General features: G+C 51.3%; 6 protein-coding genes across 6 annotated transcripts; 3 read left to right on the top strand and 3 right to left on the bottom strand.

Moving 5' to 3' along the window:
- Positions 1-4,084: 4,084 nt before the first annotated feature.
- On the top strand, positions 4,085-5,728 carry MAM_01304 (FluG domain-containing protein; the record flags this gene model as incomplete). The annotated part of the gene is made up of 3 exons (XM_040820103.1): positions 4,085-4,227; positions 4,277-4,352; positions 4,406-5,728. 3 exons carry the CDS (start codon positions 4,085-4,087, stop codon positions 5,726-5,728), a joined length of 1,542 nt encoding a protein of 513 aa, XP_040681591.1.
- Positions 5,729-6,014: 286 nt separating this feature from the next.
- MAM_01303 (uncharacterized protein) lies at positions 6,015-6,665 on the top strand (the record flags this gene model as incomplete). The annotated part of the gene is made up of 1 exon (XM_040820102.1): positions 6,015-6,665. The coding sequence occupies one exon, from the start codon at positions 6,015-6,017 to the stop codon at positions 6,663-6,665; it is 651 nt and encodes a 216-aa protein (XP_040681590.1).
- A 1,660-nt stretch (positions 6,666-8,325) lies between these two features.
- MAM_01302 (uncharacterized protein) lies at positions 8,326-8,973 on the bottom strand (the record flags this gene model as incomplete). The annotated part of the gene is made up of 1 exon (XM_040820101.1): positions 8,326-8,973. The coding sequence occupies one exon, from the start codon at positions 8,971-8,973 to the stop codon at positions 8,326-8,328; it is 648 nt and encodes a 215-aa protein (XP_040681589.1).
- A 2,060-nt stretch (positions 8,974-11,033) lies between these two features.
- On the bottom strand, positions 11,034-14,705 carry MAM_01301 (Tetratricopeptide-like helical; the record flags this gene model as incomplete). The annotated part of the gene is made up of 1 exon (XM_040820100.1): positions 11,034-14,705. One exon carries the CDS (start codon positions 14,703-14,705, stop codon positions 11,034-11,036), a length of 3,672 nt encoding a protein of 1,223 aa, XP_040681588.1.
- A 1,255-nt stretch (positions 14,706-15,960) lies between these two features.
- On the bottom strand, positions 15,961-16,824 carry MAM_01300 (uncharacterized protein; the record flags this gene model as incomplete). The annotated part of the gene is made up of 1 exon (XM_040820099.1): positions 15,961-16,824. The coding sequence occupies one exon, from the start codon at positions 16,822-16,824 to the stop codon at positions 15,961-15,963; it is 864 nt and encodes a 287-aa protein (XP_040681587.1).
- Positions 16,825-19,130: 2,306 nt separating this feature from the next.
- MAM_01299 (Tetratricopeptide-like helical) lies at positions 19,131-24,488 on the top strand (the record flags this gene model as incomplete). Its single annotated transcript, XM_040820098.1, has 1 exon — positions 19,131-24,488. The coding sequence occupies one exon, from the start codon at positions 19,131-19,133 to the stop codon at positions 24,486-24,488; it is 5,358 nt and encodes a 1,785-aa protein (XP_040681586.1).
- Positions 24,489-25,068: the final 580 nt, after the last annotated feature.

Raw genomic sequence — 25,068 nt, 5'->3', positions numbered from 1 at the left:
ACCTTGCATGGCTGTTTCATCCACGGCCGCATCGTGTAGACCCGGCATAGTGAAACGGCGCAGTTGGCCGTCGTTCATGACATCACACAAGCTCTTCATCTACGCGTAACTGTTGAACTTGGGGGGGAGACTTGTGTATCCGTATCTATTCCTCGCTCTCAGCAATGACGAGCGTTGCAGGCACCTTGTCTCCTGGAACAGCGCATTTTCGAGCGCCCATGCCCATAACCTGGAGGTCAAACCAAACCCGGTCTTGGTAGTTGGCGTCGTCAATCTGGTGAATCTTGTGATCCGCAACCCGGGCGCCTTTTCGTATGAGAACAGTTTCCTTGAGAAGTTGGGCCCCGCCGTCGACATATGACATCTCGGTGCCGGGCCTTGGTTTGTGGTCGTTGCAGACAGGGTTATCGACGCCGGGCCATGTTCAGATGTTTCATCCGGGCAATTGCGCCTGGACAACCGGGCGTGCGGCCTCGATATCGGCAGAGGATGTATTGCCGGATGGGACGAAGGTAGAAAGCGAGGCAGGCTTGTCTGTGCCGCGTGTGTTTTGATCAAAACCAGCCATTTCAGTCGCAAGTATAGCCAATGGTTGACACAGTGGCGGCCTGTGGTCCGAGCCGCATGTTCTTCCCGGGTGCTCCATTTGATCGCAAGCATGTGAGTGGACAGAGCACAAGGGTTGAGAAGGTCGGAAGTTGAGAGAACATGGCAACAGGTCTGGAGTAGTAACTCCATTCGACTCCAGTAACACCCCCATCTCTCCGTGATATTCATCCTCATTGAAGTCCTTGGCAAAAAACCTATGCTGTTCCCATCAATCTCTACAGAGCACAAGTTGTGGCCCGTCTACTGCAAGGAGCCAAAGAGCAATTTTCATTAACCGGCTGATCCAAGACTAGATCTACCGTGTAGATCACCCCATTCGCACTTGTATTCATCGGCAGATGTCAAAATGATATGATGATGTACCTGTTGGAATAAGCGAGTGATTACGTGGATAACAATGTGGAGAACTATCTTTATACTGCGAATATCCCCCAACCCAAGCGTTGTTGGTCAAGCAACATAATTGGTATCCCGAGTCTTGCATCGTGACTGCACTGGGCTAAGATGAGATGTCGATGCAGGACAACACCAACTGTTCCTATTCGCGATTCCGGGGCCCCCAAGACAAGCATATATTTGCAACAAAAGTACAGCTTCACTGCAAATATGCCTCCAATTATAGAGGTTATAGTACAAGACCCTGATGCTAACGACCCAAGCGTTGACCCAGGGATAGGCAAAGCGGGAAGGAGTGCTTATAAAATCAACCCAAGTGGTCGTGGCGCTAGCTAACGTAATGCATTTCTTGAATCTACTGCCTTAAACTGCCTTCTAAGTAGCAGAAAAGTATATATAGATCTTTTTCTGTCGTTCCGTGTATTCTCACATAAGATGCTCTATACAGCATAGTAGCATAATAGCTATCATATAGTGCTGCTACTCCTTCCTGCTAATACTGAGGTTCTAGATTTAAGTCCTAGCTATGCCTCCTGGGGGCGTCTCCTCCTCATCAATGCAGCACTTGTTGCACATGCTGTGTCGGGTTGTGCCGTCAAATCATGGAAAAGGCGCACAGTATCGGCCTCTCCGTAGATTCGGACGACACTCGACACGCAACCCTACAGCTGCCATATGTATATGTATATTTGTATATGTAACTACATACTTAAGTATGTATATACTTCGTACAAGGGGAAGAGCTATCCGCCAAATTCGCTTTATTCCTTTTGCATCGGCCCTTCCCCTCATCTCATTCTTTTATCTGCTCGGAAATCTTCGCATTATAGACACGTGGGTTGGCTTCGTTTTTACTAGGTTATAAGCCCTTGCGCTTCACGCCTTGATCGACGAACGTCAGTCAATAAGTTCGCATTGCGGAGAGCCTTGAAGCAAAGAAATGCACCATCAGGCGCCAGAAAAGTTTACCAAGGCGTTGGGAAGCACTGTCGGCTGGTATATCTTGTGATGCCACTTTTGTACCTTTGTAGGCCTTGAAAAAAAACTGATGACTTTTAATATTAAAGCAAGTTATTCGGGTGGAGCCATATGAAGCCATTTCAAGCCATCGCGATACCCTATCAAGATCCACTCACGACGCCCACCGCGATTCAGAGAGCCACGAGACTGATTTCCTTGACAAAGAATAAAACACTACAGTGAGAATCTGTAAGCAGACCCTCTGATGTAGATGAATGCGCGGGTCTTGGAGAGGCGCCGGCAGATTTTGCTACACAATTTCTGGTTTGCGAGAAAAAAAAATTATAAAAAAAAACATACAACACCGGGTATTCGCTGGTCGTCACCGACCCAACTACTAATCCAGCGCTCGCTAGGTTATCGTACGAGATCGGACGGGACACCGCGTCCGAAATATGAACTCGCCCGACCTTTACCCGAAACGCCCGCCCGGACCCGCTTTTCCCGTCCCCTCCGTTTCTCCATCCTGCCACCGTTTTGGCTCTCTGTCCCGGCTTTCCACTCCGATACCGAAGCGCCGGGCGATGGACGAGACCGCACGCCGCGTAGTAATACACACCCTCATGTTGCCTGTTTTCGACCCTGGCCTTCGCATGAAATCCTCGCCAGGCTCGGGGGAGGCGCCGGACGCTGCCACCCCCTTTCCTCCCCCTGGTTTTATCGACAAGTCTTTTTCTACATTGGTCCGGTCGCAGGTCCATGTCAGTCCGCCCTGGCGTCAATGTGCCGTGTTGGTCAGCCCGTGAAATCCCACTTGAGAATGCCTACGTGTACTGCAGGGGCCCCGTTGGCCTGATTGAATTCAAGTGATGTGCTGACTGGATAAAATGCCCCTTCTCCCCCTTTCATTTGTCCTCGATGGTTTTGGCGTCCATGACATTCAGTCCTCTGCCCCCTGCCCCCTTTTCTCATTCACGTGTACTGCCACTGAAGCTGCCTTCGCTCACTTTATCATCATGCCCCGAGATACGAAATCTTCGCTTCGCTTTGCCCGCCCAAGTGTGCGTCAATTTAACAAAGATGCCGCTAAGGCGGCGGTGCAAAAATATCAGGAGAAGCCGCTGAGTGAGGTTTGCCGCCTTGACCCAAAAACGAGGCAGCGTCGCGAGAGGATCTGGCAGAACTGGGAAGAGTGAGGCATCCCCCTCTTATCTTTATTCCTAGGCAATGAGCTATTACTGATTTTATTCCATGTAGATTTGCCGCTTGCGCTGAAGTCGACCCGGTAGATATATGGTTTGACCTTTGCTTAGGCAAACCAGAAGTTCAAGCCATCTTCCAAGGATTTCTCAGACAATACTGGGAGCAGTCTGTGACGTTGCGTCCCTGCCTTGGCCCTGAGGAATATGAGGAAGTACACACGATTAATTGCGCGTCAACAATAGAAGATGTATGGTGTTTGCTGGTCAATCATGCAGACGATCGGATTATGAAACCAAAAAGGCTTCAAGATCGCGAGAATGCCGGAATCTGGTCATTGAAGTATTCTTCTAGGAGGACTTCATCGACTTGCGGTCCTACTTATGAGATAGCTCGTGTGAGTCCTTGGCCCCTCTCCTTATCAACAGACTTCTCTAATCCCTAATTAACTATAGTGGATTCCTGAGTTCGGCACAGAAGTCGGATTAAACTTGGGGCAGACTTTTCAAAAAGATGGCGCGACTACAGACGATATTTTAACTATTCTTTCCACTTTGTGGAATAGAGCAAATGATGTTAGGTGTTCACCTGACGATAGACTCTCTTTCACTATGTATGTTGTTGAAATGGGTCTAGGAGGTTGGCGGCCAGGAGCGTTAGAACTGAAGAAGTATAACCATGTAAAGCTTGCGTGGGTTAGAGATCCTGTTAACCCATCTGTTACGCGGACTATATGCTGGTCTACCGTTGATCATAACAAGCTTCGACGGCTTAGAATCGAGCGAGAACAACGTTCAAGGTAAATGATCCCAATAATTTATTCCATCACTCATAATTGATAAATAAGCTAATAAGCGGCTCATATAGCTTGAGCTACGCACTCTCCGTGGTTCCAACGTTAGTTCTATGCTTAACTACCATGTTCACAATTAGAGCAATCAGAGATAATGCCTTTGAGGCTGGGTTTACGTCCTGTTATGAGGTGCTTCACCCTGAAACACTCGAGGAGGGCGTTAACTTTGTAGAGTTGCGCTGGAAAGAGGAGTTTATGAGTGATGATAAGTATATTATGCCAATGAATTACCATAGATTTATTAATCTTTGGAACGAGGTGCGAATGGTATTGGGATCTCGATCTAGCCTCCGTCCCTACTCAGTTCGTGTTGGCGCGGTGGGTAGATTGGATGGTAAGCTGCCTCTGAATTGGAATACCTTCTTGCCTCTAACCGTTTATCCCTAGGATGTCTTCAACCGGCACTTCGAAACTTTAGTATCTCATTCCACCGAGGTATTTGAGCGAAGCTATCAGCCAGTTAGACTGCGTGCGAACCTAGCGAATATCGCATTCGGCGATAAAGCAAGGCATGACACAGCGCTTTGGGAAGCTATCTCTAATAGCCTGCATAATCGAGACCCAAACGCGCCTACACGTCTAACTAAAAAGGAAATTGATCAATTTGAATCAAGAAAAGATATAACAGAGCTTCGCAAGGAGCTGAAATACATCACAGCCAAAGAAGGGTCATCTAGTCAAGAAGCAAAGAAAGTCTCATCGCGAATCAGATATACTCTTGACTGCCTAGAGAGACTAGAAATTCAGGAAAAACGCCGCAAGTACTTTGAGGAAGCAGATAAGCTACGTGCAATGAACAAATCAACGGCACATCTTAAACAAGAGGTGCAAAATTCAAAAAGAAAGAGGTTCGGAAATAGCAGTGCCTATGCCGCTAAGCTGGCTAGTCTTTTATTCCAAACGAATATCACTTCCGCTCTAGCCGATCGTCTTGTCGCTTTTATAAGCGGAGCAAGCGTACTGAACGAGATTGGAGATGTTCATCATTTCAGGAAGGAATCGAAGGAACCCGCGCGATGTCTCTTTGGCTGTGGAACCTTCTTTAACACGTCAGCGCTCACAAGACATGTTCGCCATCTACACATGCATATCTTCAAGGCCCGGTTCTTGTGCCCCGAGTGCAAGCGGATGAACCTTGGAGATGTGGTGATTGAGGCGAATCCCTGTGCCTGGAGTAGCTATGTTCGAAGAGTCCATGGCGCGGTTCACACCCCAAACCTAGAGTCTCTACCGGATGTTCTCTGCCTCTTATGCGACCAACAATACAAACAGAGAGGGTTCTCGCGCCACCTGAACACTCATAGTGAGCTATTTGACGAGCCAATCTCATGTCCAGCATGCCTACAAGAGGGCAGGAAGGTCGAAGTCGAGGGCATGGGAGGCTGGATCACCCACGTAGCAGACGTTCACGGAGGCGACAGGATTCTCGGAGCCATAGAGGTCTACAAGACCTCATTTTCAGATGCTGAAATCACTCCAATAGACATAAACCCTGCCGAGGCGCAACACAGAAAAGAGCTTGCGAGAAGACGACAAGTGGATCGCAAGAGAAAGGCAGGTAACGCTGTACCATCGGCTCCCCTCCCATATAAACGGGCGAAAACGGACTTATCACTACCTTACGCACATGCTAGTGGTGACTCGGATTGGGAAATCTCATCACCGGACCCTCACGCGGATGAAGAGTTCTGGGTTGATGGAAGGGAGTAGTCAGCCTGGCCGTTTTGAAAGAGACTAGACCCGTGACTAGAGATGGGTGATGAGTATAAAAGGGACGGTGCCCGCCCTTGAAGTTTAGCAAGAACTCAAACCTTTGTTCAATCTTACCTATAACTTATCATTCCCGGCTTACCTTTGCTTAACCAACCTCCCTTCTACGCTTGTCGACAGAGTGCTCTTACCCTTCCGTCCATAAAGGGAGCTTGAACGTCCCTACCGGACTCCCCCCATTGTTCTTCTCCGCGTTCATCGTCTTCAGGCGAACGCCAACTTCACGATGGTGAGAATGGATCGAATTACTTTGGAGAAGAATTATTCCTGGCCGTCCCCCGCTCGCCACAGTTCATTACTACGATCCTTTGTCTCTGCGAAGGAGTCTTTCGTACCCCCAGCCGGGTCATCACCTATCAATGCAAGGCACTACGATTCTGTCCCCGGCTTTGACGCCCAAAACTCTCGAGAACATCTTCAGTCCGTCCTTGAAAGTGGTCTCGGAGGCACCGACTTGGATTCACGAGATATGACATCGAGAACTATTAGCCCAGAGACCGACTTGGAAGGTGCTACAATACGTGTGGCGGACGGTGAAGAGACCACTGGGAGGATCCAAAGGGGTAATCAGAAGAGAAAGAATACAAGAAGAACTACTGGCTCTGGTGAACATCGTATTGGGAAGAAGCGCGCCTCGGTTAGCAGAAGGCAGGTTTTTGAGTACTCACGCTTAGGAGCGATCCGGTCAGGTGTTGACGGACGCATTCGGTTCAAGATCTATTGGAAGCCAACTTGGGGCCCTCTTGAGGACCTCCGGGGAACTCGGGCACTGAAAGAAGCTGAGGAGCTCATTGTCAATGCGTACGACGAAGTTACGTGGGATGAGGAGATGCGTAGGTCTGGTCGTCTTGCTTCAGCTACAAGATCGAATAGATGACATTAATGAATAGCCTGTTAGGCGCTATCTTATGTTTTTGACTTTACCTTCGCAGACAGTTTCTTCTGCAGTTAATGTCGACCTACTTCATAAGCCGCTTTTCACAACCAGACTGACCAACAAGCCAACAATCGACTCACGAGCATTTGGGTGACTTCCTAACCAGTTTGGGCGCTTCCAAGAACCACGTGGAGCGAGTACATGGCGTAAAGCTGCGAAAGTAGCCAGCGTCACGTGAGTCATCTCCGAATATCACTATCAATTACCTATATGTTTAAAATTTTCTCTATCAAATGATCCCCTTTATTCACTTTTGTTTTCGTTTGCTTTCTTAATCTCGATCTTGTTTGTCTTGATACAGGTAAAATGGGTTGATCTAAAAATATGTGTGCCTGTATGTTTACAGGGATGTGCAAATTAATGAACTACATTGTCTGGAGTTACCTTGGGGCGTGTAGAAGATGGTACAATGCTTTGGAGGCCGTTGTTAGTTTTGAGTGTGAGCTATCGTGACGATGTCGTTCAGCAGTTGGATAGATGTCTCGAACCATCTCATCCAGTAGTCATGACAATTTCTGGGCATCGGCAATGCCTAGCTTAGCAGGCCATAGCTGTGACTTGGTTTATTGCGCAAGAGAATTTGTAAACGCTTTCTAAAAAAGCTTGTTGTGGCGTAGGCGCATTTCTTCCGGTCATGCTAACCACAGGGGCGAGTTCGCTACTTCTGTTTTTATCATGAGTAGGTAGCATAGCTCATAACACGCCAAAGATAAAGTGTGAAAAGTCTGAACGTTTAGACCATGCTTTGTATGTAGTCTCGTCTAAAAACTACATTTCCCATATGCTTCTGTAAACCAGTCAACGGATAACAGTCTTCTTGGGTCATCATGAGCAAGTATCTCACTCTCCAGAGCCACAATGCGTCCGTCATTAAGGTATGCGTACGTAAGTTGGTGTTCTGATGCTGTCACGTTATGAGACTCATTGTTAACTAAGCTTATTTCTTGAATATAAAAATTATTGTTGTTGTTTTTCTATCCTTCAGAAGGGTTCATGTCTTTTATCTCTAGTTTAGAAGACTTCCCAGCCACCCTGATGAAATCAGGTGGCTGGCCAGCCTCTCAACTACTGATATCGATGATTTTATGACATCTAGCAATTACGTCAAGTCTGCTTGTTCAAGCAACAGAGGCAGCCTTATCCGACAATTATATCGCTGGCATGTGAAACGTTTCTAATCACAGCATTATACAGTACATGGCTTTTTCAGTTTACCAATAACATCCTTTCCACGGTTCGCCTTCAAAGGCATCTTGGTGCTCGTATAATCATCGCTACTCAAGAACCAACAGCGTCATTGGCCTAAGCCAATATTACTTGTAGCTGATATACAAATATAGTTAAATGGTAACTATGTTCTTATGTTCAATATACGTGAAACTGTATATTGCGGCCACTAGAGCACCCAAATACCGGCTGTAGCTGTGATTATACAACCTGCCACACATCACTCTCAAAACCCGAAGACACATGACAATTGTACGGCGCCCTTTTGTTGAAGCTACAGCGGCGTAGCCTCTCACAGCTATGAAGTTAAAAGACCGTGCTGGACGACAACAGAAACGTAACGAAAGAGAGACTCAAGTCATGAACTGAAGGGCTAAAGGTTGCTGAGGAAAGCAGTAATTCCGTGGAAAATGTCTGACACGACGTCCTCCACGCCATTTATTGGTGTTATTGGATGACACCCTTCAGTAACCCATCCCATCTGATCGTTCGTTGTGTACTGGCAGTCCAGCAAGCCATCATTGTCTGTATCTATCAGGTGAGTCGTATTGTTTCCGTCTACACTCTTGATATCGAGCGCGTTCAAGTTCCTCACAGATCCACCGATAAAGGGTATAGGGTGATCTGCTGCGAACATACTGAGGGCAGCGATGCACGCCCCGGCGCCCACGCCCAAAACCGCGCCACCAACGACTTTTGCTCCCACAGCAGCATTGAGGAATGGTTCCATACGAGTAAGGGTGCCGATCATCTTCGACTGTTGCTTCTTCTGAGCCTTCGGGTCTCTTGCCACAGGTTCGCGGAACAGCTTAATGACTTGTTCAAGCGTCTGCTTGACTTTTGGCGCGTTGTGACCGACATTGCAACCTTTCAGTGCGACGTACAGACCAGCGATGTTCTCCTTGTGCACGGCTTCTGCGTTTCCATCACCATCTTTTATGGCCTTATCTAAGCTGAGTATTTCTCGAGCGATGGCTTTTCCAAGTCGCACCGTCGCGACATGTTCTGTATGGTCAGCCATATTGGCAACTCTTTTGAAAGTGGGGTGGAAATGACGATCAGGCTTCGGGCAGCGTCTGGAAATGTGTTGGGGATGACCTATTGCATGTGAGAAAGATTTCTTGGACTTCGGGTGGTGGAATTGAGGGGATTTCTTGGAGGGATGTTTTCAGACTCTCATTCGAGCCTTATATGCCTAGATCAGCTGGCTTCACACATCAAGCCGTCGTGTGCGGTCGTCCGATCTTCTTGGCCGAGTGGCGGGGCCGAGAACAACGCCGCCTGCACTCACCCTCCCACAGGAGGCGAAAACGAGGTACACGCCCACCCCCTTCAATTCACCTTGTCGCACGCTGAGAACAGTGACATCATGAGCTGTTTGTGACAACACTACCGATTGGCTCCGATAGGGGCACGCAGCACTTCGACGACAGGTCAGTCAGACGCCCACTCCATGTTTCAGAGCAATAGCTGCGAGAGCCCTCCAAGGCCTCCAATATTGGAGGCAGGATTAGAAGCAGCGGCATTCTTCTATCTATCAAGTATAGATTTTCGTCTAGAAATTTCCTCCTAATGCTAGTCTAGGATTCAATATGATATTTCTGCTTAAGCTGATTTCTAGCAGTATCGGTACCACAAGAGCACCGGAAATCAAGTCCAGAAAGGGTGTAGTGTCACCGGCACTTGGCCCTGCAAACGCCATTTCGCGATGCCATAATCGGCTATTATTATCTTAACTCTAATTCTCAGCCGCATGACTTTGCTTAGCAGCGCCTCCACAATACCTTGACGACCACATTCTTCCTTTAGCGCTTACGGGCGCTAGAGCAATGGAGGCGACCGGAGGCTCCTAGCCTATTGCGAATTAAAATCGCGGCTTTTTTTAGTTAACTTTTTATTAGTAGTGTGGCTGTACAATGCCGCCCTTGTTGCGAGATGGTACTGCCAGGAACAGCGTTCAACAATGGAAGGAACCGGTCAATCTGGGCCCAATTTGGGCCCACCACAAAAAGGTGCCACAAAACTGGCGTGTATTCCAAGTCTGAACTAAGCATGGCGCCCCAAATTTCTCTCATCAGACGCAACCTGATTATTTCATTACGCCCGGTGGAGCACTAGCTTGGAGTCTATTCCCCAAGTGTTCAGGATCCTATCTATGGCACGTCTGCTACGTCTGACACGAGGTGTTGATGGGTGTCAACGGCGGGTTAGTGGTGAGTTAGTAGTGAGTGAATGTAGTAGTTTGTGTATGTCGCTTGTTTCCAAGACGTCCAGTGGCCAATGCAAAGCGAATCGTTGCTTGCACTGCCTTTAGATTTGGATTCCAATCTGGTTCACCTAATGGTGATTTTCCTCCCAAAAAGCACGAAAGGTTTCATCTTTGAGTTTCGGTGCATTGGAGCATTTCCCTTCTGCATGTGTCCCACCTTGTCCACCAGAATAGGAAGTCGCTACTGTCTCTTGTTCACGTCCACAGGCACATTGGCTGGATGACGTTGCCTTTATTTCGTAGAGTGAATTATTTAGTCTTGTCATGTCTGTCCTTAACTGGGACAACACATTGCGTTCAATCCAGGGTCGATTATCGTGTAGCTCCTGAGTATGTTTACCTGGGAGGGCCGCGTCCACTCGTTTTGAGTGTTTGCCCACATCATCTGGTAAACTCCTTTCAGCGGTTAGTTTCCTCTTTTCAAGGTTCAATGTGGTAAGCTTCATTCTAGGGAACTGTTTTTGAGGGGTAGCGCCTTCCTTGGTCGCTTGCCTCGTCTCTCGCCTGGTTGGCCACAGGAGCTCGTTCTCATCAGTGTTGGGACTGCAAGACCCGGGCGTGTTCAAAGGGCAGATGCATCTTTGAGCATCTTTAACTTGCTCTAGGCGAACAGGTGGGGTTATTGTGAGGAGATGCATAGCTGTCCATCGCGAAGCAGGGCTGAGAGCGATAAGCGTTAGTTAAAAGTGCAGAAAGGCAACCGGGCTGCAGCGGTTGCCTTGTTCTTATGAGGGCGCCGCGTCGAGCACTCCAACTTTCAACCTACGACATACGAAGCCTAGTTCGTGTCTGAGCCGGCCCGAACACGTCTCTTAGGGTCCGTAGTGAACAAACTGCGCCCAATTCAGCGGCATGTCCATGTCTCCTGCTCTAACCTCCATCACTGTCTCCCTCAGGGCTGTCGCTATCTGGTCATCGTGCCACCTCAACTCCCCTTGCTCAAAGAGATGCGAGTAGAACCCACTCGCCACATCCACGCAGACCCTGTCATTCGATGGCCATAGACTACCGACAACGTGCGGGAAGCCGGCCACCAGGAAACCGCTCACAACGTGGATGACCTCATCGGACAACCGCTCTGCCTTGTTCTGCGCAGTCGAGCAGGCCGACAGGTAAGCCAGCCGCGCGTGATGAAGGGTAATTTCCGAGATTCTTCCAACCGTGAGCCTGTCCTGCACCGGCCCAGCTCCGCCATCACGGACGTCTCTTTGCCTCTGCAATATCAGTCCGCTTTGGGACGGATCTATATGGTCTGTCGATCCGTGGCACGCGAAGTGTGCTACAGAGCATCGTCGAAGCTCGTCTAGCACCTGACAGACGCTGGGTTGCTCCATGTTCTGTGCTTCGAGGTGTCCCCTGGTCACTCCCAGCACAATGTCCTTCTCCTCTGTTGCGCCAGGAAGCCTAGAAAATGCCCTTTGGCCCTCTTCAACGGGCGTTGTCGGCATGGAAACAACCAAAAGCGAACCATTTGCCGTCGCTGATTCTTTGGCTATTTTCCGAGCATGGGTCAACGCTTTGATCGACGGGGCGTACGACGATACAGTTTTATGATAAGCCGTCTCGGTCGAACCTGCACGGTGCTTCCCGGCCGCATGGAAAGGCATCGAGCTGGCAAGGCCGCTTCCAATCCACCACACTCTCAAGACGTCATTTTCTGACGGATCTTGGAGAGCGCGCACCTCATCCAGGATCTGCTCGACACAAGACTCCCAAAGCCAGGTAAGAAACGCCAAATAATCCCGATTTTTCTCTGCACGCAGGGGTCTTGGGCCAGGGAAGTCCTTGCTCAACCAAGCCATCGCGTCAGATGGCGACAACGCTGACAGGCTAATTGCCTTGACTACCACAGGGGTGATGATAATGGCATCGCTCCCAATTTCCGTGATGTTAACGACCACGATAGTGCCCCCAGCGGCGCACTTTTGCATATCGGCCGTACTAAGTAGAAATTTGTCACGGGGCCGGATTGTTCCGATATCTTTTAGGCAGGCATCTAAATCTAATACGGATTGACGACGGTCTCTTATCGCCTGCTCTTTGGCTGCCAGTTTCACGTTGCGACAAGAGGTGTTGATTTCGTCGCAGAGCTCTTCACACCTGGGGGCTATACTTGAATGTGCCCGGCCAGCCACTTGGTTCCAACCGTCTATGAGCTGACTCAGAATGACAGTACGACCTTCTTCTAGGTACTGCAGAGCATCGTCCAACTTGTTGGACATCAAGAGCAGGTCGCACAAATCTGCAGCTACGCCTGCAAATGCCGATATCATATATTGCTGGTCATTGCGGTCAAGGTCACGTGTGTTGACAACTGGTAGCAGGTGAATAGCGTCCTTTCCAAGCTGTATAGCAATATCGATCTTGCGTTGGATGGCGAGCAGCTTGATACACTGGGCTGCGGCCCTGATACGGTGAAATGGAATGGCCGTAGTAATGTTCCAGGCATTTTGGAGCTGCATACAAGCGTCTGCCAAGTCAGTAACCGCAGTAGTCTGTCTATACCGATTTTGCAGCCTGATTCCGAGGTTGTACAACCATACGGCACGAGTGTGTTGATCGTGAGGCATAGCAGCGATTGCTTGTCGGGCCATGACAATGGCTTCGTCTAGGTCGGCCATCCTTTCCGTCCGTTCATATAGACTCTCGAGCTTATTGCCAAGATTGTTCAAGATGGCCGCGCGTTCAAGATAGTTGTTCCGAGTGACTGCGATTGCTTGTCGAGTAAGGACAATAGCTTCTTCCAGATCGCTAATCGCTCCAGTCCGCTCATAACGACTCTCAAGTTTGTTTGCAAGATTACTGAACCGCGAGGCGCGGTAGTGATGGTCATCAGGCGTAGCGAGGATAGCTTGTCGTGTCACAGCAATAGATTCTTCCAAGTCGGCCATAGCCCTCTTCCGTTGATAGCGCCTTTCAAGTCTGTTTCCAAGATTGTTCAACCAGGCTCCGTGGTTAATGTCATCGTTAGACGTCATGGCGATCGCTTGTCGGGTCTTACGAATGGATTCCTCTAGGTTGATCATCGCCCCCGTCCGATGATACCGACACTCAAGCTTACTCCCGAGGCTATTTAGTCTCGCTGCCCGATCGGGGTGGTCGTCAGGCGTGACGGCGATTGCTTCCTGAGCCACAGCAATAGCTTCTTCCAGATCGCTCATCGCCCCCGTCCGATGATACCGACACTCAAGCTTACTCCCGAGGCTATTTAGTCTCCCTGCCCGATCGGGATGATTGTCAGGCGTGGCGGCGATTGCTTCCTGAGCCACAGCAATAGCTTCATCCAGGTCGTTCATCGCTCCAACCGACTCATATCGGCTCTCCAGTCTGTTTCCGAGGCTATTTAGTCTCCCTGCCCGATCAGGGTGGTCGTCAGGCGTGGCGGTGATTGCTTTTCGAGTCAGAGAAATGGCTTCTTCCAGGTCGCTCATCGCTCCCGCCCTATCATATCGGCTCTGCAGCTTGTTTCCGAGGTTATTTAAACATATCGCACGATCGGGATGGTCCTCAGGCGTGGCAGCGATTGCTTGTCGAGTTACATCAATAGCTTCTTCTAGATCGGCAATCGCGTTACTCCGCCAGTAGCGACTCTGAAGCTTACTGCCGAGGTTATTCAGTCTCCCTGCGCGATCAGGATGGTCGTCGGGCGTAGCGGCTACCGCTCGTCGAGTCGCACCAGTGGCTTCCTCCAGGTCAGTCATCGCTCCTGTCCGTTCATACCTACTAGCAAGCGTGATTCCAAGACTGTTTAAGATACGTGCGTAGTTAGGATGATCGTTGGGTGTGAAAGCGATGGCTTGTCGAGTCACATCAATGGCTTCTACCAGGTCGCTCATCTCTCCCGCCCGCTCATACCGGCTCTGCAGCCTGTTTCCAAGGTTATTTAAACGTATCGCGCGATCGGGATGGTCGTCGGGCGTAGCGACTACCGCTTGTTGAATCGCACCAATGGCTTCTTCCAGGTCAGTCATCGCTCCTGTCCGTTCATACCTCCTACCAAGCACTGCTCCGAGGTTGTTCAACCACGATGCGCGGTCGGAGTCGTGCGGAGTCGTAGAGACTGCTTGCCGAATCACACAAATGGCTTCGTCTATGTCTTCCATCACTCCAGTCCGTTCATACCGACGTTGGAGCCCGATCCCGAGGTTGTTTAGCCTGCCTGCCCGCATGTGATTATCGCTCGGCGTTGCGCCGACTGCCTGTCGAGCATTGTTAATGGCCTCTTCCAAATCGGCCAGGTTTCCTGTTCGTTCATATCTGCATGTTAGCATGGCTCCGAGGTCGCTCATCATGGCAGCCCAGTCCATTTCACCCCCTTCTGTCATGGTCACGGCCATGCGCACCATGCGAATGGCCAGATCGATGTGATTCCTGCTCCCCGTACGTTCATAAGCTGTGTGCTGTTGTATTGAAGCAGCGGACAGCAAGGCCAGCGTATCCTCCTCGCCGATGCTCAGTTGCTCCATTACTTTCCGAAAGTCCATGTTACAATGCTTGACGCACTTGACTTGACATTCGAGGTCGAACGGCTGGAAGAGCTAGTGATGTCTGTCTTCGCCTTGTTGTTTGAAGGGAACCCACTCTGTGCAACTGGGCATATTCGGCGGAACAATTAGTGCGTGACCCTCCGGCAGCTACACGGCCGATATGATGATCGCATGAGGTTTCCCAATGTTCGACGGCCTCTCCCGTCGCAAGTGTGATGGCGTAGCGCAGTACTCAAGAGTTGGTAACCAATATTCTGCTACTATGGCCACCACATGTATGCATAAGCAGCATCATAAGTTTAAGAAACCTATTGCGCTCATTGGTGTTCGGGGTAGAGTAGTGGCATACCGACCTTTCAGCTACTTCCCCTGTCTCGGTGTGGCAAATCCATCACATGCTGGCTGCCAAGCTACGGCTGATACGCCGCAGCCCGTTCTGACGGCTTTTGGCCCCGCTTTGACCCAATCTTGTTTCGTAGTGAATCTCGGCACTGCTCTTCCGAGATGGTGTTCGTCTTAAAACTTTTAGTTCAGCCGCAAACCCGGCAATTATCTAGCCTACTTTCGTTATGGTGTGTGGGTATTAGCCCCAGACGAGCCGCCGAGTAGTTCCGAAACTGCTTCGTCTACTGGACTTATGCAGCTAATACTGTTGCCCAAGACTGAGTAGGTTAGATGTCTCACGATTAGGTAGCGACGCGGTTCGTCCATCTGGGGTGCGGTCGGATAATTCGTTGCTGCTTGCAACTCGCATGTGCATCAAATTTCTCACTTTCTGTTTGTGTGCGGGGGAGACAACGACGCAAGAGGTCACAGATAACTGTGACTCGGAAGAGGCCAGCTTGTAATTTCCATACACCAAACTGTTTCACCCACAATCCACGGCCGAGCAGTCTCTGCAGTTGTCTCCAGCGCCAAAAGCATTCGTTCCTCACATGTTTCTCCGCTATCTCGCCATAGTAAGCCAAAGCCAGAGCGGGTACTACAAATGAACGGGGCCCTAGGCCCTGGGTACATAACTGCTGCGCTACGTGCTGCGCAGCAGTTCGCCCAGTATTATCAGGCTGGCTATTGGTGTCTTTGATCTGGTGATTCAGCGCCAACAGGTCCCTACGGGGGAAGTTAATATCTAACAATGAAAAGCAGAGGCCAAGTCTATCAGCCGTCAAAGCCACAATTATGTTTACAATAACAACGGGTAGAATAGATATAGACCGTAATGATACAAAGAACGCGCCTAGCACGTCGCCCTCTAGTCCGTAACCTGTTTTCCAACTTGTTCTTCCTTCTGGATCAACAGAATCTCCCCCTCCGGAGCTTCCATCTTGTCCCACTCTCCGCGAAGTTCCTCCTCTGCCACTGGTATCGCCTCTACTTTGATAATGTCATCTTCGCCATCTTCCTCGTCCCTGCCCCTCTCCACAGATGACCACCAGTGCGACTTAGAGAGACGTGATGTATCGATATTATTACTGGAAAACCATCGATGCCGGACCTTGCGGTACTGAAGCGCACAGATATGTTCTCCCGTCGCCATGAAAGAGGCCTGTGAATTGTTAATGCTCTGTTTGTTGCCTCCGACGGAAGGGTCAATGATGTCCCCAAGAGGCGCGATAGCGCCTACGGCAGCAAGTGTGAAGCCAACCGGGACCTTGACTTGGCCGCCAGCATTCTTGTCCTGAACGACTTCGTGCGCAATACGGGCGTTCGTGACTGTGTGGAATCCTACGACCATGTAGATATTGTAGCCTCTGTCCACCGCTCTCTCAATCCAGGTTTTAGTACCTGACTTGGCCACTGCTTCGGTGAACCATTCGTCGGAGTTGTCGAGTGAATAGGTTCTAACGCAGTCTGCCATGACTTTCACCCGGGTCTTAACACGCCGAGAAAATGCTGCAGACATGAGAGAAGTGAGCGCGAATCCGAAGCTCGTGTTGTTGCTGTCGTGGTTCAGTCCGACGTAAGACTGGCGTGATGAAATAGTGGGCTCTGGTGTTCTAGCATAAATAGGGTCGTGATAGCCTTGCACGGGAGATTCAATACTCGTGATGAAGCGAGCCAGCTTCACACTGCTGAGCGGCAGAAAGAATTGCGAGGCAATAATGTTCAGTGGCATTTTCGATTAAGCTCCTGATAATGAATTAGTATGATGACAGTCAATTCTATGCGATGTACGAAGAGGATACATTTCTTACCGGTCACGACGTTAGAGCGTGGTTTTTATACGTGTTGTGAGCAGGACGTGACATCCGAACCCTACTGCCCGTAGATTCTAACTGTCACGACGACGAGTGTCCGTTGCACACAGTATTCGTCATGGTGGCATAATGTTGGCGCCGAGATTTGCTGCCCCGCCACACATTGCAAGCCTCAGCGCATTCACCACATGTAACTTTCACGTACTGCACCAGCGGCTACCAGCGGCCGAGTGGCTCCAGAGGATACGCAATCCAGGGCAAGCCGGCATTGCGGCCTGTCATCCATCCAGCACAAACTTGTCGTGTATTAGGAACTGGGATCGAACGCTGACGATTCTAGTTGTACCATGCATCTGTGTTGACTCAAGTGTTCACAGACTGTGCTTGTCCGCTTTGAGATGGGAAGTTGCTAATACTACTTTCAGGAAACAAGATACACCTGCGCGCTAAATTTTGGTGGAAGGACTGGCGGTCGTTAATAGTGTGGCACCATCTTTGAGATAATTGCCGAGGTTGCGGCTGAACTAAAGTACCTCTAAAAAGCGGCCCGGCCGCATTGACAGTGGCGCGGTATACTGGATCATGCGGTAATAGGTATAACCATGTACAGCTACAGATATGCCTTCCGGCAAATATGCCGGAGGGTACCAACAACTATAAGGCTAGCGACAGTGTGCTCGATAATGATGGCTGAATGTGAGGCAAAGTTTACGGCTGAGAATACCTGACGGTATGCCGAAAAGAGTCCGTCGTGAAAACCTCATGAGGGTTCAAACGGGAACTAGGTTCCTCTTTGAGTGGACTTTGGTGGCTGAGTGGGGGTGGTCTATTTGGGACCGGAGAGGCGGGGAAGCCGTCCCAGCATGTCTTCAGGCGCAGCTCCAGTAGTTCTAATGGCCGTGCTGACCATGTACAAACGGAGCCAGAGGTATTGCGGCGGTCTCATTTCCCACCATGTGGTGTCATGGAAAGGCTATGGTTTCCTACCTCTACGAGATTGTGCACGGCAAACCCGCCACACGACGTAAATGGCGACTTCAGCTGCGGCTGCTGCTCGCATAGCGATAACCTCGCTTTTTTTTTGTTACCAGACGGGGTCTTTGAAGGCCTGGACTTGTCGGATGAAGTGAAGAAACGATGGAAGCACATTTACAGAACTCGCTTTGAACACCATGGGAAGTTCTTTGGAGTTGTGGGGGAGATGTATCATCGCAGCTACTAGTGGTCAAGCCATAGCCGTCAGCAGCTGGGTGGCACGTTATTGTAGTGACCGGGATAGTTATACAATATTGAAATTTGAACCATGGACCTTGAGGTGAGGACAGCCATAACGCACACTGTAAAAGAAAGGCACTTACCCTAAAATGCAACTAGGACACAGCCGCATGAGACCTGCCCACGCTATTAACGGTGCGGTCTGACCGAGCTCCTTCCCTTTGTATGACCAACACAGATGGGTCTTCCACAGTCCCCGTGATAAGGCTGCTTTTGTAGCGGCAGATGCCGCGCCTCATAGCCCGCTAACGGGTGAAGGGCTTAACTGTGAACGTCTCTAAGCTGATACCATGCTGGATGCTGTTTTGTCTGTGTTTGGGGAAGCAACCACGAGGGGGATTTCCCAGTGTGTGCTTACACCTGCACATAGATTGTAGCCAACCACTAGCCCAGCACGTCGTGTGCCCCAATGGGACCCGAGCGGCTTCACAGCCGGTGGACGAAAAATACACAAATCAAACAAACGTTATGGGACCTCACGTTTGATTGGCGGGTCGTGACCTGGCAAGCACCCACCTGTTACAGTCCAGGCACGATGACCGCATAGTGAGTAACAACCGCCCAAACAACTAGCGGCAGTTGCTTTCGGGTGGTTTTGTTCATATCAACTTCGTAGGTAGCTTGGCCTAGTTAACTGCACACGCTTGCGTCATGGCAGCACTCGCACCACCCGCCATTATGTAGTGGACCTGCGGCGGCAGACTTCCTACATACGTCACCATACCATATACGACTCCGGGAATTCACAAAGCCTGTTGCCACACATCCCACTCCAAGTCGGCTCGCAAACATGGATCTCTACCGCGTGATGCAACAGTTGACAATCGGTCAGGAACATATACTGGAGTAAAGGCCACGCTGATCTAGCCGGTGTTATTGCACCAACTGCCGTGAGCATGACACAAGAAAATCATCCAGACCAGGCTACATGGTGAAAGACGTCGCAAATATGCTCGAAGATCAACATGGACGGACGGCAAACCCGGTCGATCTGGAGGAAACCATTGGTATGGCGCGACAAACTGTTGACGGCACGCCAAAAGACCACCCAGACCGCGCAGGTAAGTTGAATAGGCTCGGAGCCTTGCTTGGCCGTCGGTATGAGCGGACGGGAGCGATGACCGACCTAAAGGAAGCCATTGATATGGCAAAACAAGCGGTCGCCGCGACGCCCAAAGACCACCCAGACCGCGCAGGCAGGTTGAACAACCTCGGAGTTATGCTCGAAAGTCGATACGAGCGAACAGGAAACCTTGTCGAACTGGAGGAAAGCGTTGCCTTGGCTGAACAAGCAGTCGCCGCAACGCCCAAAGACCACCCAGATCGCGCAATGAGGTTAAGCAACCTCGGAAACAACCTTGGTCGCCGGTATGAGCGGACTGGAGCGATGACCGACCTAGAGGAAGCTATTAACGCACTTCGACAAGCGGTCGCTACCACGCCCGATGGCCACTCTAACCGCGCAACGTTGTTAAGCAACCTCGGTGTCTGGCTGGGCAGTCGGTATAAGCTGACTGGAGCGATGACTGACCTGGAAGAAGCCATTGATATGGGTGAACAAGCGGTCGCCACAACACCTGAAGGCCACCCAGATCGCGCAATGTGGTTAAGCAACCTTGGAAGCAGGCTTGAGAGTCGGTACGAACGGACGGGAGCAATGGTCGACCTAGAGGAAGCCGTTAATATGGCTAAACAAGCGGTGGCGGCCACGCCCAAAGACCACCCAGACCGCGCAATGTGGTTAAACAACCTCGGAAACAAGCTTGGTCGTCAGTATGAACGCACGGGAGCGATGACCGACTTGGAGGAAGCCATTAGCATAACTCGACAAGCGGTCGCCACAACGCCCGAGAACCACCTCAACCGCGGAACGTGCCTGAACAACCTCGGGAACAAGCTTGAGAGTCGGTATGAGCGGACTGGAGCGATGACCGACCTAGAGGAAGCCATTAGCGTAACTCGACAAGCGGTCGCCGCCACGCCCGAAGACCACCCAGACCGCGCCACGTGCCTGGGCAACATCTGGAACAAGCTTAAGAGTAGGTATGAACGAACCGAAGCCATTACCTACCTAGAGGAAGCCATTAGCGTAACTCGACAAGCGGTCGCCGCAACGCCCGAAGGCCACACTAAGCGCGCAATGTGGTTAAGCAACCTCGGAAACAACCTTGGTCGCCGGTATGAGCGGACTGGAGCGATGACCGACCTAGAGGAAGCTATTAACGCACTTCGACAAGCGGTCGCTACCACGCCCGATGGCCACTCTAACCGCGCAACGTTGTTAAGCAACCTCGGTGTCTGGCTGGGCAGTCGGTATAAGCTGACTGGAGCGATGACTGACCTGGAAGAAGCCATTGATATGGGTGAACAAGCGGTCGCCACAACACCTGAAGGCCACCCAGATCGCGCAATGTGGTTAAGCAACCTTGGAAGCAGGCTTGAGAGTCGGTACGAACGGACGGGAGCAATGGTCGACCTAGAGGAAGCCGTTAATATGGCTAAACAAGCGGTGGCGGCCACGCCCAAAGACCACCCAGACCGCGCAATGTGGTTAAACAACCTCGGAAACAAGCTTGGTCGTCAGTATGAACGCACGGGAGCGATGACCGACTTGGAGGAAGCCATTAGCATAACTCGACAAGCGGTCGCCACAACGCCCGAGAACCACCTCAACCGCGGAACGTGCCTGAACAACCTCGGGAACAAGCTTGAGAGTCGGTATGAGCGGACTGGAGCGATGACCGACCTAGAGGAAGCCATTAGCGTAACTCGACAAGCGGTCGCCGCAACGCCCGAAGGCCACACTAAGCGCGCAATGTGGTTAAGCAACCTCGGAAACAAGCTTGAGAGTCGGTATGAGCGGACTGGAGCGATGACCGACCTAGAGGAAGCCATTAGCGTAACTCGACAAGCGGTCGCCGCCACGCCCGAAGACCACCCAGACCGCGCCACGTGCCTGGGCAACATCTGGAACAAGCTTAAGAGTAGGTATGAACGAACCGAAGCCATTACCTACCTAGAGGAAGCCATTAGCGTAACTCGACAAGCGGTCGCCGCCATGCCCGAAGACCACCCAGACCGCGCAGTCAGGTTGAACAACCTCGGAGTTATGCTCGAAAGTCAATACAAGCGAACGGGAAACGTTTTCGAACTGGAGGAAAGCGTTGCCTTGGCTGAACAAGCAGTCGCCGCAACTCCCGAAGGCCACCCTAAGCGCGCAATGTGGTTAAGCAACCTCGGAAGCAGGCTTGAGAGTCGGTATGAACGGACTGGAGCAATGACCGACTTGGAGAAAGCCATTGATATGGCCAAACAAGCGGTTGCCGCGACGTCCAAAGACCACCCAGACCGCGCGACATGCCTGAGCAACCTCGGGAACAAGCTGAAGAGTCGCTATGAACGAACGGGGGCCATAACCTACCTAGAGGAAGCCATTAGCGTAACTCGACAAGCGGTCGCCGCCACACCCGCCGACCACCCAGATCGCGCAACACGGTTCGACAGCCTCGCAACCGGTCTTGCCCGCCGCTGCAAACGTACTGGAGCCATGATGGACCTAAAGGAAGCCATTGATATGGCTAAACAAGCGGTCGCCGCGACGCCCAAAGACCACCCAGACCGCGCAGGCAGGTTGAACAACCTCGGAGTTATGCTCGAAAGTCGATACGAGCGAACAGGAAACCTTGTCGAACTGGAGGAAAGCGTTGCCTTGGCTGAACAAGCAGTCGCCGCAACGCCCAAAGACCACCCAGATCGCGCAATGAGGTTAAGCAACCTCGGAAACAACCTTGGTCGCCGGTATGAGCGGACTGGAGCGATAACCGACCTAGAGGAAGCTATTAGCGCACTTCGACAAGCGGTCGCTACCGCGCCCGACGGCTACTCTAACCGCGCAGCGTTGTTAAGCAGCCTCAGTATCTGGCTGGGCGGTCGGTATGAGCGGACTGGAGCGATGACTGACCTGGAAGAAGCCATTGATATGGGTGAACAAGCGGTCGCTGCCACATGCAAAGACCACCCAGATCGCGCAATGTGGTTAAGCAACCTCGGAAGCAGGCTTGAGAGTCGGTACGAACGGACGGGAGCTATGGCCAACTTGGAGGAAGCCGTTGATATGGCTAAACAAGCGGTGGCGGCCACTCCCAAAGACCACCCAGATCGCGCAATTAGGTTAAACAGCCTCGGAAACAAGCTTAGTCGTCGGTATGAGCGGAATGGGGCGATAGACGACCTAGAGGAAGCCATTAGCGTACTTCGACAAGCGGTCGCTACCACGCCCGACAACCAACCAGACCGCGCATTATGGTTAAGCAACCTCGGTTCCTCGCTGGGCAGTCGGTATGAACGAACTGGAGCGATGACGGACCTGGAGGAGGCGATTGACGTGACTCGAGAAGTGGTCGCTCGCACACCCGAGAAACACCCCAACCGCGGAACGTACCTGAACAACCTCGGGAACAGGCTTGAGAGTCGGTATGAGCGAACTGGAGCGATGACCGACTTGGAGGAAGCCATAGGCGTGGCCGAAAAAGCGGTCGCCGCAACACCCGAAAACCACCCTGAGCGCGCAATGTGGTTAAGCAACCTCGGAAACAAGCTTGAGAGTCGGTATGAACGGACGGGAGCATTAGACGACCTTGATGCCGCCTCTATTCATCTCCAGAATGCTTGGAATAATACCATGGCCATTCCATTTCACCGTGTTAAGGCCGCTGCTCAGTGTATCAAGCTGCTTGTCGTCCAACACAACATCGATGTTGCCGTACGGCTTGGGGAAGGTGTTATCCAACTGCTTCCAGCTGTTAACACAAGAGACCTCGACCGCAACGACCAGCAATACGTCGTATCGACCTTTGCAGGAGTAGCTGCGGATCTCTGTGCTTTGCTCTTGGCATCGAACAAGTTTGACGATGCTCTGCAATACCTAGAAGCAGGCCGGGCAGTAATTTTAAGTGAACTGATAGAACGTAGGAGCTATGTGTCCGACCTGGAACAGCCTGGCATCGCCCGCCGGTATGAAGAACTCCGTGACGAAGTCAACGCCCCTTTACGCGGCCTAGAAGGTGCCGCAAGAGAGCAAGCGCTAAAGCAGCGCCAACAATCTATTTTGGATTTAAATACCTGCATAAACGAGATCAGAACCATTCCAGGCCACGAACGATTCCTACTTAGTCAGACGACGGCCGATATGCAAAAGTGCGCCGCTGGGGGCACTATCGTGGTCGTTAACATCACGGAAATTGGGAGCGATGCCATTATCATCACCCCTGTGGTAGTCAAGGCAATTAGCCTGTCAGCGTTGTCGCCATCTGACGCGATGGCTTGGTTGAGCAAGGACTTCCCTGGCCCAAGACCCCTGCGTGCAGAGAAAAATCGGGATTATTTGGCGTTTCTTACCTGGCTTTGGGAGTCTTGTGTCGAGCAGATCCTGGATGAGGTGCGCGCTCTCCAAGATCCGTCAGAAAATGACGTCTTGAGAGTGTGGTGGATTGGAAGCGGCCTTGCCAGCTCGATGCCTTTCCATGCGGCCGGGAAGCACCGTGCAGGTTCGACCGAGACGGCTTATCATAAAACTGTATCGTCGTACGCCCCGTCGATCAAAGCGTTGACCCATGCTCGGAAAATAGCCAAAGAATCAGCGACGGCAAATGGTTCGCTTTTGGTTGTTTCCATGCCGACAACGCCCGTTGAAGAGGGCCAAAGGGCATTTTCTAGGCTTCCTGGCGCAACAGAGGAGAAGGACATTGTGCTGGGAGTGACCAGGGGACACCTCGAAGCACAGAACATGGAGCAACCCAGCGTCTGTCAGGTGCTAGACGAGCTTCGACGATGCTCTGTAGCACACTTCGCGTGCCACGGATCGACAGACCATATAGATCCGTCCCAAAGCGGACTGATATTGCAGAGGCAAAGAGACGTCCGTGATGGCGGAGCTGGGCCGGTGCAGGACAGGCTCACGGTTGGAAGAATCTCGGAAATTACCCTTCATCACGCGCGGCTGGCTTACCTGTCGGCCTGCTCGACTGCGCAGAACAAGGCAGAGCGGTTGTCCGATGAGGTCATCCACGTTGTGAGCGGTTTCCTGGTGGCCGGCTTCCCGCACGTTGTCGGTAGTCTATGGCCATCGAATGACAGGGTCTGCGTGGATGTGGCGAGTGGGTTCTACTCGCATCTCTTTGAGCAAGGGGAGTTGAGGTGGCACGATGACCAGATAGCGACAGCCCTGAGGGAGACAGTGATGGAGGTTAGAGCAGGAGACATGGACATGCCGCTGAATTGGGCGCAGTTTGTTCACTACGGACCCTAAGAGACGTGTTCGGGCCGGCTCAGACACGAACTAGGCTTCGTATGTCGTAGGTTGAAAGTTGGAGTGCTCGACGCGGCGCCCTCATAAGAACAAGGCAACCGCTGCAGCCCGGTTGCCTTTCTGCACTTTTAACTAACGCTTATCGCTCTCAGCCCTGCTTCACGATGGACAGCTATGCATCTCGGTATTGGGCAAACTGCGAGGAAGAGCAGCGACGGCCAGAAAAAGCGCAAAATGCTATTCAACGAACCTGACCGTATAAGCCTGAAAGCACCGGAACGCCTATCCATTTTCCTCGCTTCGATCAAGACATGCCATCCTGGTGAGGTCTACTTCCAAGTCGAAGGGTTAAGGGTTGCTAGTTTGCGGAGGCAATCTGGCCATAGGTCGTGACACCAACTTCGATGGAGCATCACCACAGGCTGTCAGGCAGCTCGCTTTTGTGCCTGACGGATGGACAATGACACTGCGATAGGGCCTGTCGCTGGTCGAATCTGGTCGTTTGTACTCCTTCCGCAGTCTTGGCAGCTTCTCGAGGATATCGCTGATAGCCTGTTCAATCTGATGAACGTGAATCTTA

Source organism: Metarhizium album (genome assembly GCF_000804445.1).
Source record: "Metarhizium album ARSEF 1941 chromosome Unknown scaffold_2, whole genome shotgun sequence".
NCBI lineage: Eukaryota > Fungi > Ascomycota > Sordariomycetes > Hypocreales > Clavicipitaceae > Metarhizium > Metarhizium album.
The sequence above is the reverse complement of the archived record's forward strand: the minus strand, read 5'-3'. Positions and strand labels throughout refer to the sequence as shown.